The 12,520-nt window shown below is 39.7% G+C and overlaps 1 protein-coding gene across 6 annotated transcripts in view; it reads right to left on the reverse strand.

The window, feature by feature from the left end:
* Nucleotides 1-12,520, reverse strand: part of LRRC28 (leucine rich repeat containing 28) — a 194,033-nt gene that overhangs the window by 57,112 nt on the left and 124,401 nt on the right. For 5 of the 6 annotated variants that reach the window (XR_011461553.1, XM_070357922.1, XM_070357921.1 and 2 more), the window contains one exon: nt 3,093-3,195. The exons of the other annotated variant lie outside the window; for it this stretch is intronic. Coding sequence is in view for 4 of the 5 variants with exons in the window: in XM_070357922.1 (XP_070214023.1) it covers nt 3,093-3,195 (103 nt within the window). In the remaining variant the exon portion in view is untranslated. The remainder of the gene's footprint in view (nt 1-3,092; nt 3,196-12,520) is intronic. 6 annotated transcript variants of the gene reach the window in all.

The following is a 12,520-nucleotide window of genomic DNA, read 5'->3' on the forward strand; positions in this document are numbered from 1 at the left end:
CAACAGACTGGTTCCAAATCAGGAAAGGAGTACGTCAAGGCTGTATATTATCTCACTCTGCTTATTTAACTTTGCAGACTACACCATAAGAAATGCTAGGCTGGGTGATGCACATGCTGGAATCAATATTCCCAGGAGAAATATCAATACCTTCAGAAATGCAGATACCACCATTCTTACAGCAGAAAGAGAAGAGGAACTAAAGAGCCTTTTGATGAAGGTGAAAGAGGAGAGTGAAAAAGCTGGCTTAAAACTCAACGTTCAAAAACCAAAGACCATGGCATCCAGTCCTATCACTTCATGGCAAATAGATGGGGAAACAGTGGAAACAGTGACAAACTTTATTTTCTTGGGCTCCAAAATCACTGCAGATGGTAATTGCAGCCATGAAATTAAGATGCTTGTTCCTTGGAAGAAAAGCTATGACAAACTCAGACAGCATGCTAAAAAGCAGAGACATTACTTTGCGAACAAAGGTCCGTCTAGTCAAGGATATGGTTTTTCCAGTAATCATGTATGGATGTGGGAGCTGGACTGTGAAGAAAGCTGAGCACCGAAGAACTGATGCTTTTGAATTGTGGTGTTGGAGAAGACTCTTGAGAGTCCCTTGGACTGCAAGGAGATCCAACCAGTCCACCCTAAAGGAAATCAAACCTGATTATTCATTAGAAGAACTGACGTTGAAACTGAAGCTCCAATACTTTGGCACCTGATGTGAAGAGCCAACTCATTAGAAAAGACCCTGATGCTGGGAAAGATTGAAGGCAGGAGGAGAAGGGGATGACAGAGGACAAGATGGTTGGATGCCCTCACTGACTCAATGGGCGTGAGTTTGAGCAAGCTACAGAGATGGTTAAGGACAGGGAAGCCTGGCGTGGTGTAGTCCCTGGGGTCACAAAGAGTCAGACACAACTAATTGACTGAACAACATTAGAATTTTGAATACGTTTTTGCATAGAAATATTTTATAAGTAAGTATAACTTTCGGGATGCAAAATGGATTAAATGACCATTTAATGAGCTGGCTAGGAGTATAACCACCAATACTGCTTCTGTACAAAATGCATTCTGAGTTAAACCAATAGATTAAAAATACCTTTTGGATCACATTTCATTGGCACATGGGATTGTCAACACTCCAAAAAACCACTAATATTAGAAAACTGATTGCTTGATAACTTCCCTTTTAATAATTTTATCTTCTTATTATTACTACCAAAGGAATATGCTGCTGCTGCTACTGCTGCTGCTGCTGCTGCTGCTAAGTCGCTTCAGTCGTGTCCGACTCTGTGCGACCCCATAGACGGCAGTCCACCAGGCTCCTCCGTCCCTGGGATTCTCCAGGAAAGAACACTGGAGTGGGTTGCCATTTCCTTCTCCAAGGAATATGCTAATAATAATAAAAAGTGTAGACTATCTGCTAGTAATTGGCATATTTTACCTTACTATTTATTTTCTCAAAGATGTGAAGCTCTCATAAAATTCACTAACTGTGCTACTAGATGCCAAGTCAACAACGAAAATATATTTTTAAAAAGTGCAGGGGTTGGGGGTAGAATTCCCTGGTGGTCCTGTGGTTAGGACTCAGTGTTTTCTCTGCCATGGGCCCAGGTTCAGTCCCTGGTCAGAGAACTAAGATTCTGCAAGTCATATGGTGTGGCCAAAAATTAAAAATGAATACAAGGAAATATGTATCTCTCAACTTGGCACAAATAGAACCTGGTGGAAGTCAGTAACAGCTATATCTAAACGTCAAAAAGCACTTACTCTTTATCTCAAGTAAGAGCTATTCCTTAATTGTGTAGAAATTTTAGATCATATTACAGTGCAGTCTCTGAAGGCTTTGGTGCAGAAAAAACTCCCTTCAGCCTTGGAGCCTGCTTGCATCATTACATGCATCTTGGTGATTGAGGGTATTTTGCTCATCACTTGGAAAAATTAGGCTATATTACAGATATTTTAAGAACTTATTAGGATTAATGAGTGAGTAGTAGCACAGCTGTCATATGATCAGCTGCAGAAAAATCACTGAGCTAAAAACTCTACCACATATTCTACTATCTGTTCTTCATAGAAAGTTCTGGAATATATCTCTGAGCTTATATTTCATCAGCCTGCACAGGCACTGAATTCATCTAGGGCTCTTCCAAGATAACAAGTGCATAATTTTTCCTAGGGGAAGGGCACTACTTCTAGGATTACCCTCTCTGGAGCAATCACTGTTCAGGGCCCATCCCCTGGAGCCAGGCCAGCAGGGGAATGGCTGTCTCTATGTACAGGCTTATTTTCATCCCTTTTCTTGCCAGAAATACACAGAGTATGAGTCAGGTTATTCAAGATGTTTGAAATTATAAAGAGAGAGTCAACATGCTGGCTAAGTAGCCTCAGAGGTGTTCCAAGTATCCTGTGGCTGCTTAAGTGAGGAAAGTGAGGCAGTCAAAAGCTGGTCCTGGCAGCTGAACTGTCCTGTTTTAAGCCTATGCCACTCTGGGAACCACTTCAGGGTGGTTCTGTCTCACTGCTATAGAAGGAGAAGCTGACATTATCTTTCTAATAGCCTAACTGAGAAGGAAAGATTAATGCTGTCCTGAAAATAAAAGTTCTTCATTTCCTATTAACTGAAACATCTGCTTTGGTCGCTGGAATCATGATTTGTATTGAGGGACTATTTAAAATTGTCAAGCTGTAAATATTTTCAATTGGTAAAGTCCCAGCGTAGTAAAATTGTCATTGCAATGGAAGGAAAAGAAAAACTTTTACATTAACGCTGATTCCTCCAGTATTTGTGACTGAAACTACTGAGTTTATAATGGTATGCATTAATTAATTTTTCTTTTACCTGGAAAACAACAAATAATTGACCAAATTTATAACTTACTAACTAAACTCAAAATAAAATATTCTAAATGCTTGTTTAATATTTTTGGTTTCGAAGGGTAGTTGGTTTAGCATGTTAAGTCTCAAAACAAAATTGAACAGGATTATCAAAAGTCATACATCTATTTTTGAGTTTTATCAGGGCTAAGTACTGAAGTAGAAATAAAGCTAGCAAAAGAGCTGAGTATTAGTATAAAATGTGAAATCGGCCTTACCCACTGCACCCAATGACTTTGTTGTACAGAAAGGATGGCAAGCCTTTCAGATGAATGTTGTTATCCACGTACACGTATTGAAGTTCTCGAGATCGACCTAAATCTGGGTTAGAAAGAAAAGTGCTATGATTCTTATAATATATACCAATATAATGTGAAACATGAAATTTAATAAATAATGTTAGAATAATTTAAAATTTCTACTCTGGAAGAAAAAATGTTGCAGATTTAACTAGGCGTGAAATTAAGTCAGCTGCAATATGAGATTCTACATCAGAAAACATGACTGTTGAAAAAAATCACTCAACCCACCTGAACTTTTGAGTATTTAAACTGTAAAATGAGGACTGGTAATAGAATATTATCAGATTTCCTTCCCATACAAAAATTCTATGACTTTTAATGAATAACTTCTATTTATTAAGCTTGTTATGAAAGTGTTAGTCCCTCAGTCATGTCTGACTCTTCACAACCCCAATGGACTATAGGCCGCCAGGCTCCTCTGTCTGTGGGCTTTCCCAGGCAAGAATACTGAGGTCAGTTGCCATTTCCTCCTCCAAGGGATCTTCTTGACCCAGGGATAATAAACAATTTATATTTATTTATTAAGTTTTTATAGGTCATTTATTTAGTTTCATTTTTCTCCATAAGAAAAAGCGCCATACGAACTAAGATGGCAGGTCAGCCCAAATGACGTCTAGTTCTGCCCCAATATCAAGATTTACTGTGTCTCACTTCCCCTTGGCAGAAAGATGATAGAAGGGATTCCAGAGCTAGGGATCAAGCAGGCCCTGCCTGGGCAGGGCCTCAGGAGCCAGCTGGTGTAGGAATGGGTGGAACTGCCCATGGCTGCAGGGGGAGGAAGGAGCAGCTGCTGCTGCCGCTGCTGCTAAGTCGCTTCAGTCCTGGCCGACTCTGTGCGACTCCGTAGACGGCAGCCCACCAGGCTCCGCCGTCCCTGGGATTCTCCAGGCAAGAACACTGGAGTGGGTTGCCATTTCCTTCTCCAAGGCATGAAATTGAAAAGTGAAAGTGAAGTAGCTCAGTTGTGTCCCACTCCTAGTGACCCCATGGACTGCAGCCCACCAGGCTCCTCCGTCCTTGGGATTTTCCAGGCAAGAGTACTGGAGTGGGGTGCCATCGCCTTCTCCTAGGAAGGAGCAGAGGGAATCCGAAATCCCAGTCTTCAGTGAGGTGTGGGGTGCAGCTGGATGGACAAGACCTGCAGGCCAGGGAGCCGGGGTGGGAATGGGTTTATACCAGGAATAGGAAGAGATGGGAAAGGGAGCCCAAAGAGAAGAATCTGCAGGAGGAATAAGTATGCAGAATGAAGGCGACTCCAGAAGTCTCTCACAGGTAGCTGGGCATCACTGACTCAAGGGACATGAGTTTGAGCAAACTCCGGGAGACAGTGAAGGACAGGGAAGCCTGGCATGTTGCAGTCCCTAGGGTCATAAAGAATCGGACACAACTTAGGGACAGAACAACAATAAAGCCGGGTAAAGGGGTGCAAAGCCTAGAGTATCTGCTTGTGAAAATAAATAGGAAATAGGCTGAAGGAGCTCTCTTTTCCCCTGTCCTTCCAAAGTTAGGATAGACAAAGGCCCAGATAGCTAAATTAGCATCTTTAATTTAAGGTTCTTAAGCATATTTACATTTCAAAAGAAAACCCATTTACCCAGTAGGGATCTTTTAGGCACTTCAGTAGGCCTTGGGGATTCAGATATGAACATGATATTGAGGACAGGCATTAAAAATGGTTAACTGTAATACAACATGATCATTGCTATTAGAGAGGCTTGTCTAAGTCTTATGGTTTCACAGGTGGGTTCTGGACAATTTATTACATAAAGTAGGGGGTGCATAATACAAGATTGAGGTAAGGAAGGGTTTGTCATGGACGAGGGCAGGAAATGGTGAACACTACCTTCTCTTTTCCACTACAAATCTTATCACAGTCATCTTGCCCAGGATTAGCCCTGGGGCAAGTTACAAAAAGAGGAACCAAAACTGGAAGCACTGGAAACTGACAACAAAAGGGCAAGTGGGAACTCTTACAGAGAAAAAAGAATTACTAGGCTAGAGATGCCCTTTCCCAGTGGTGGGTTTTAAGATATCTAACAAACACAATACTGGAATGCAAAAATAGTAAGTCAAGAAATACCTGGCTGCTGCTAGTTCACTTCAGTCCTGTCCGACTCTGTGCGACCCCATAGATGGCAGCCTACCAGGCTCCCCCGTCCCTGGGATTCTCCAGGCAAGAATACTGGAGCGGGTTGCCATTTCCTTCTCCAAGGCATGAAAGTGAAGTCGCTCAGTCGTGTCCAGACTCTTAGCGACCCCATGGACTGCAGCCTACCAGGCTCCTCCATCCATGGGATTTTCCAGGCAAGAGTACTGGAGTGGGTTGCCATTGCCTTCTCCAAGAAATACCTGGAGTAACAGGCAAATTTGGCCTTGGAGTACAGAATGAGGCAGGGCAAAGGCTAACAGAATATTGCCAAGAGAACGCACTGGTCATAGCAAACAGCCTCTTCCAACAACACAAGAGAAGCCTCTACACACGGACATCACCAGATGGTCAATACCGAAATCAGACTGATTATATTCTTTGCAGTCAAAGATGTAGAAGCTCTATACAGTCAGTAAAAACAAGACCAGGAGCTGACTGTGACTCAGATCATGAAGTCCTTATTGCCAAATTCAGACTTAAATTGAAGAAAGTAGGGAAAATCACTAGATTTAGGTCAGGTATGACCTAAATCAAATCCCTTATGATTATACGGTGGAAGTGAGGAATAGATTCAATGGATTAGATTTGACAGACAGAGTACCTGAAGAACTACAGATAGAGGTTCATGACATTGTACAGGAGGCAGGGATCAAGACCATCCTTAAGAAAAAGAAGTGCAAAAAGGCAAAATGGTTTTCTGCGGAGGCCTTACAAATAGCTGTGAAAAGAAGAGAAGCGAAAAGGAAAGATACCCATTTGAATTCAGAGTTCCAAAGAAGAGCAAGGAGAGATAAGAAAGCCTTCCTCAGCAATCAATGCAAAGAAATAGAGGAAAACAACAGAATGGGAAAGACTAGAGATCTCTTCAAGAAAATTAGAGATACCAAGGGAACATTGCATGCAAAGATGAGCACAATAAAGGACAGAAATGGTATGGACCTAACAGAAGCAGAAGATGTGAAGAAGTGGTGGCAAGAATACACAGAAGAACTATACAAAAAAGACCTTCACGACCCAGATAATCACGATGGTGTGATCACTCACCTAGAGTCAGACATTCTGGAATGTGAAGTCCAGTGGGCCTTAGGAAGCATCACTATGAACAAAGCTAGTGGAGGTGATGGAATTCCAGTGGAGCTATTTCAAATCCTGAAAGATGATGCTGTGAAAGTGCTGCACTCAATATGCCAGCAAATTTGGAAAACTCAGCAGTGGCCACAGGACTGGAAAAGGTCAGTTTTCATTCCAATCCCAAAGAAAGGCAATGCCAAAGAATGTTCAAACTACTGCTGCATAATTGTACTCATCTCATATGCTAGCAAAGTAATGCTCAAAATTCTCCAAGCCAGGCTTCAACAGTATCTGAACCATGAACTTTCAGATGTTCAAGTTGAATTTAGAAAAGGCAGAGGAACCACAGATCAAATTGTCAACATCCGCTGAATCATCAAAAAAGCAAAAGAGTTCTAGAAAAGCATCTACTTCTGCTTTATTGACTATGCCAAAGCCTTTGACGGTATGGATCACAATAAACTGTGGAAAATTCTGAAAGAGATGGGAATACCAGACCACCTTACCTGCCTCCTGAGAAATCTGTATGCAGGTCAGGAAGCAACAGTTAGAACTGGACATGGAACAACAGACTAGTTCCAAATAGGGAAAGGAGTATGTCAAGGCTGTATATTGTCACCCTGCTTATTTAACTTATATGCAGAGTAGTACATCATGTGAAATGCCAGGCTGGATGAAGGACAAGCTGGAATCAAGATTGCTGGGGGCAATATCAATAACCTCAGATGTGCAGATGACACAACCCATATGGCAGAAAGCAAAGAACTAAAGAGCCTCTTGATGAAAGTGAAAGAGGAGAGTGAAAAAGTTGGCTTAAAACTCAACATTCAGAAAATTAAGATCATGGTATCTGGTCCCATCACTTCATGATAAATAGATGGGGAGACAGTAGAAATAGTGGCAGACTTTATTTTTGGGGGGCTCCAAAATCACTGCAGATGGTGACTGCAGCCATGAAATTAAAAGACGCTTACCCACACAGCATATTAAAAAGCAGAGACATTGCTTTGCCAACAAAGGTCTGTCTAGTCAAAGCTATAATTTTTCCAGTAGTCATGTATGGATGCGAGGGTTGAACTATAAAGAAAGTTGAGCAACGAAGAATTGATGCTTTTGAACTGTGGTGTTGGAGGAGACTCGAGAGTCCCTTGGACTGCAAGGAATCCAACCAGTGCATCCTAAAGGAAATCAGTCATGAATATTCTTTGGAAAGACTGATGCTGAAGCTGAAAGTCCAATACTTTGGCCACCTGATGTGAAGAACTGACTCATTTGAAAAGACCCCGATGCTGGGAAAGATTGAAGGTGGGAGGAGAAGGGGATGACAGAGGATGAGATGGTTGGATGGCGTTGCCGACTCAATGGAGATGAGCTTGAGTAAAATCCGGGATAGATTGGTGATAGACAGGGAGGCCTGGTATGCTGCAGTCCATGGGGTCGCAAAGAGTCAGACACAACTGAGCGACTGAACTGAACTGAGCAAACAGAACCGATTTCTGCTGTCGATTTTGTGATTTCAGAGTAACTCACAAAGGGCATTGTGGCTTTCTTTTTGGTGTTTCTCTTGGATCACTTCTTCAGGAAGACAACTCCTTTCCACGAAGGCCCTAAAGCAGCTTTACTTGAGAGGAATGAGACCTCCAGCCAATATCCATGTGAGTAAACAGTCTTGGAAGCACCTCTGCAAACTCCAGGTCAAGTCTTCACAACTCTAAACTAAAAATCCTGTTCCTTCTCCAAATTTTGCCCATTAATTTTACCATTCATCAATGGATCTTGTTTGTAACAATTATAACGTAGTATTTACTTAGTGGTGATTTTCAATTACAATCTTTCTAAAGGTCTACATTTATTAATTGGAATTCTTATGTAAGGAAGAATAATCCCTCCTCCCCCATTTATTTGATTTTTATATTGGTATGGATTCAAGGACATTTATTTTATTTTAAGGACTAAAAACCCACTACCATTGTTGTTTATTGTGTTGGCTAAAATGTTCCAGTTTTGGCAACCAGGAACACTTAAAATTGGTCTTTTCATTCTTTAAACAAGTTTTCATCCTTTTTTGAGTATTGCCATACTTTCCAGGAGCAAAAGATATTCCAAGTTCAAACTGCACTTTCCCTGCTCTAGTCTTGAAATCAATTACTTCTCCAAGGAGCTTTAATTCCTTTAATTAAGGGAATTAAATTAAATTAAATTATGGGGTATGGTATCTAGAAACCAACATCTGAGTGCTAGATGTGCCCCTTACTATAAGAGTGCCACTGCTTCTAGGATCCATAAGTAGGCAGATTTATAAAACATACGTATATATACCAACCCATGCACACATATTCAACTCTATTGTTGGAAGTGTACCTTCAGTATACATTCCAAGCAGTGGACTTGCTGGGTCAAAAGGTAAATACGTGTATAGAGTCCTTGGTATTTCCCTCCAGAGGAATTACACCAGTTTACATTCTCTTCATCATGTATGAAAGCATTGGCTTTCCCACAGTCTCTTCAACTTCTAAAACATGCTGTCTTAGTTTGAACATGTATTTTTTTCTTTTTCTTTTCTAGATTACAAAAGTGTCATAAGTTTACAGGAGATTTGGAAAATACAGAACAAAGTTACATATAGTTCACTATATATTACAATAATTTTTAAGTAGATAAATTAGGATATTTAGTTACAGTTTCAGTATCAAACTCTCAAAAATCAATAGAATGAATAGACAGAAAAGTAGAAGGATAAAGTAGACTTGAAAAGCATAGTGAACCAATTCAACATAATTAAGATTTATGTAATTTCCACACAATAGCAGGAGAAAAATTCTGTTCAACTTTCCATAGACTATAAACCAGAAGACAGTGGAACATATTCAGGGATAACATAAGGTGTAAAAATTTCATGGTCTAAAGATATTGAAATCATACAGAGTCTGTTCTCTTATCACTGTGGAATTACGTTAGAAATCAGTACCAAAAGATATTTGAAAATAACCCACATACTTTCAAGTGCAATGTGACATTTAGCAACAGAGACCTTTGACTTAGCCATTGAAAGCCTCAATAAAGTTAAAAGACTGAAAAAACAGAGGGTGATTGCAGACAAGAAAGCATTTAAATGAGAAATTAATATCAAGGATACCTTACAAACCCCATGAATTTGGAAATTAAACATCCACTTTTAAATGATGGGTATATCTGAGAGGTCTAACAAGGAAAATTAGAAAATATTTGTAACAGAGTAAAAACAAAAAGAATTAATCAGAATTTGTTGCATGCAGCTGAAGCTGTGCAGTGCAACTAAATACAATGTGGAATCTTGAATAAGGTATGAGAACAAATAATGGAAACTAGCATAAAAGTCCATTAAATTTGAACAAACTCTGTACTTTAGTTAATAATATTGTATTACATGTTACTTTCTTGCGTTTTTGTTTTTTTTTTTTAACAACATAGTATTTCTTTATATTCTCAGAATTGGAACAGAAGTTTCAAGCCTCATTCAATTTTCTTTTTAAATCACCCAAATAATAAGCTTTCTAGGCTTTAGCAATAAAAAGTCTAGTAGACCAGATGCCAGAATAAATGGAATTACATCAAAGTTTTGATTGACTATTAATTAGAACTAACATACAATTGCACTCATCTCACATGCTAGTAAAGTAATGCTCAAAATTCTCCAAGCCAGGCTTCAACAATACATGAACCGTGAATTTCCAAATGTTCAAGGAGGTTTTAGAAAAGGCAGAGGAACCAGAGATCAAATTGCCAACTACCGCTGGATCATGGAAAAAGCAAGAGAGCTCCAGAAAAACATCTATTTCTGCTTTATTGACTATGCCAAAGCCTTTGGCTGTGTGGATCACAACAAACTGTGGAAAATTCTTAAAGAGATGGGCATACCAGACCACCTGATCTGCCTCTTGAGAAATCTGTATGCAGGTCAGGAAGCAACAGTTAGAACTGGACATGGAACAACAGACTGGTTCCAAATAGGAAAAGGAGTACGTCAAGGCTGTATATTGTCACCCTGCTTATTTAACTTATATGCAGAGTACATCATGAGAAACGCTGGGCTGGAAGAAGCACAAGATGGAATCAAGATTGCCAGGAGAAATATCAATAACCTCAGATATGCAGATGACACCACCCTTATGGCAGAAAGTGAAGAAGAACTAAAGAGCCTCTTGATGAAAGTAAAAGAGGAAAGTGAAAAAGTTGGCTTAAAGCTCAACATTCAGAAAACGAAGATCATGGCATCTGGTCCCATCACTTCATGGGAAATAGATGGGGAAACGAGGAAACAGTGGCTGACTTTATTTTTGGGGGGCTCCCAAATCACTGCAGATGGTGATTGCAGCCATGAAATTAAAAGACTCTTACTCCTTGGAAGGAAAGTTATGACCAACCTAGACAGCATATTAAAAAGCAGAGACATTACTTTGTCAACAAAGGTCTGTCTAGTCAAGGCTATGGTTTTTCCAGTGGTCATGTATGGATGTGAGAGTTGGACTGTGAAGAAAGCTGAGCACTGAAGAATTGATGCTTTTGAACTGTGGTGTTGGAGAAGACTCTTGAGAGTCCCTTGGACTGCAAGGAGATCCAACCAGTCCATCCTAAAGGAGATCAGTCCTCAGTGTTCATTGGAAGGACTGATGTTGAGGCTGAAACTCCAATATTTTGGCCACCTGATGTGAAGAGCTGACTCATTTGAAAAGACTCTCATGCTGGGAAAGATTGAAGGTGGGAGGAGAAGGGGATGACAGAGGATGAGATGGTTGGATGGCATCACCAACTCAATGGACATGAGTTTGAGTGAACTCTGGGTGTTGGTGATGGACATGGAGGCCTCAAAGAGTCAGACATGACTGAGCAACTGAACTGAACTGAACTAAAGCATTACATTCAAACTTAGTCAAACAAGTGGAGCTAAAAATGTCAAATTTTTTAGCTAAGGAAAATCTCGTTTCCTAAAATATATTATACATACTAGACACACACACATACCACACACAAAATCTTTTCTCCTATACTTGATAAAGGCTTGAACAAGAACAACAAAAAAAGAAAGAAACTGGAAAATAATAACTAAATGAAATGAGAGCACTGAATATAAAATAGAAAAAGTAAAACAAACTAGATGAAAGCAAAAGATCATCATACAGTCCAGTTGTTTTTAAACAATTTAGAATCATATTTGGAGCTTTGGAGAAAAAAACACTACCTGGGCACTCAATAGTTTTCAAAAAAATTCCAAGATAATTCTAATGTGCATCTGGATTTTAAAAAGTGGTATCAGGTTTTTCTATTAAATGGTAGTTTTAGTGATATAGAATTCTATTATTATCTGTTGACTAATCATAATAAATGGTATTAAATAATAAATAAATTACATAAATAATTAAATACATACATAAAAAAATTAAAGAAATTACATAATCACAACAGTAAAAGACATTTATCAGTTTTCATAATCAATAGTCAAAGAAGAAAATAAAAGATAATCACAACTGCAAGCCATAATGGAAACATTATAAACCAAAAAATATTAAATAATTACATACAATTTAGGGGGTTAAGTAGTGGGATGTGGTAAATGGAAGTGCATACATGCACATGTTTTCATCTACCCAGCCAGTCTATGTCTTTTGGTTGGTGCAATTAATCCATTTACATTAAGGCAATTATTAACATATGGCAAGCCCCTAGTATTTCTGCCTGGGAAATCCCACAGAGTAGCCTGGCAGACTAGAGTCTATGGGGTCACAAGAGTGGGACATGACCCAGTGACCAAACAACAACAACAATGATCCTATTACTTTTCTTAACTGTTTCTGATTTTTTTGTAGGTCTTTTCCTTCTCTTTTGTTTCCTGCCTAAAGAAGTTTCTTTAGCATTTGTTGTAAAGCTGGTTTTGTGGCAGCACTGCCCACCAGAGCAAGACTCAGTTTTTCCCACTACCAGTCCCTCCCCTCAGGAGGCTTACCCAAGCCTGTTAACGTCATCCAACAGACAGCAGACATAAGAAGCAACAGTTACAACCCCCAGCCCATCAGAATGAAAACCACATCAACAGAAAGCTAACCAAAATGAAAAGGCAGAGGATTATGCCCTAGATGAAGGGACAAGA

The sequence above is a fragment of the Bos mutus genome, chromosome 21 (genome assembly GCF_027580195.1).
Source record: "Bos mutus isolate GX-2022 chromosome 21, NWIPB_WYAK_1.1, whole genome shotgun sequence".
Lineage (NCBI taxonomy): Eukaryota > Metazoa > Chordata > Mammalia > Artiodactyla > Bovidae > Bos > Bos mutus.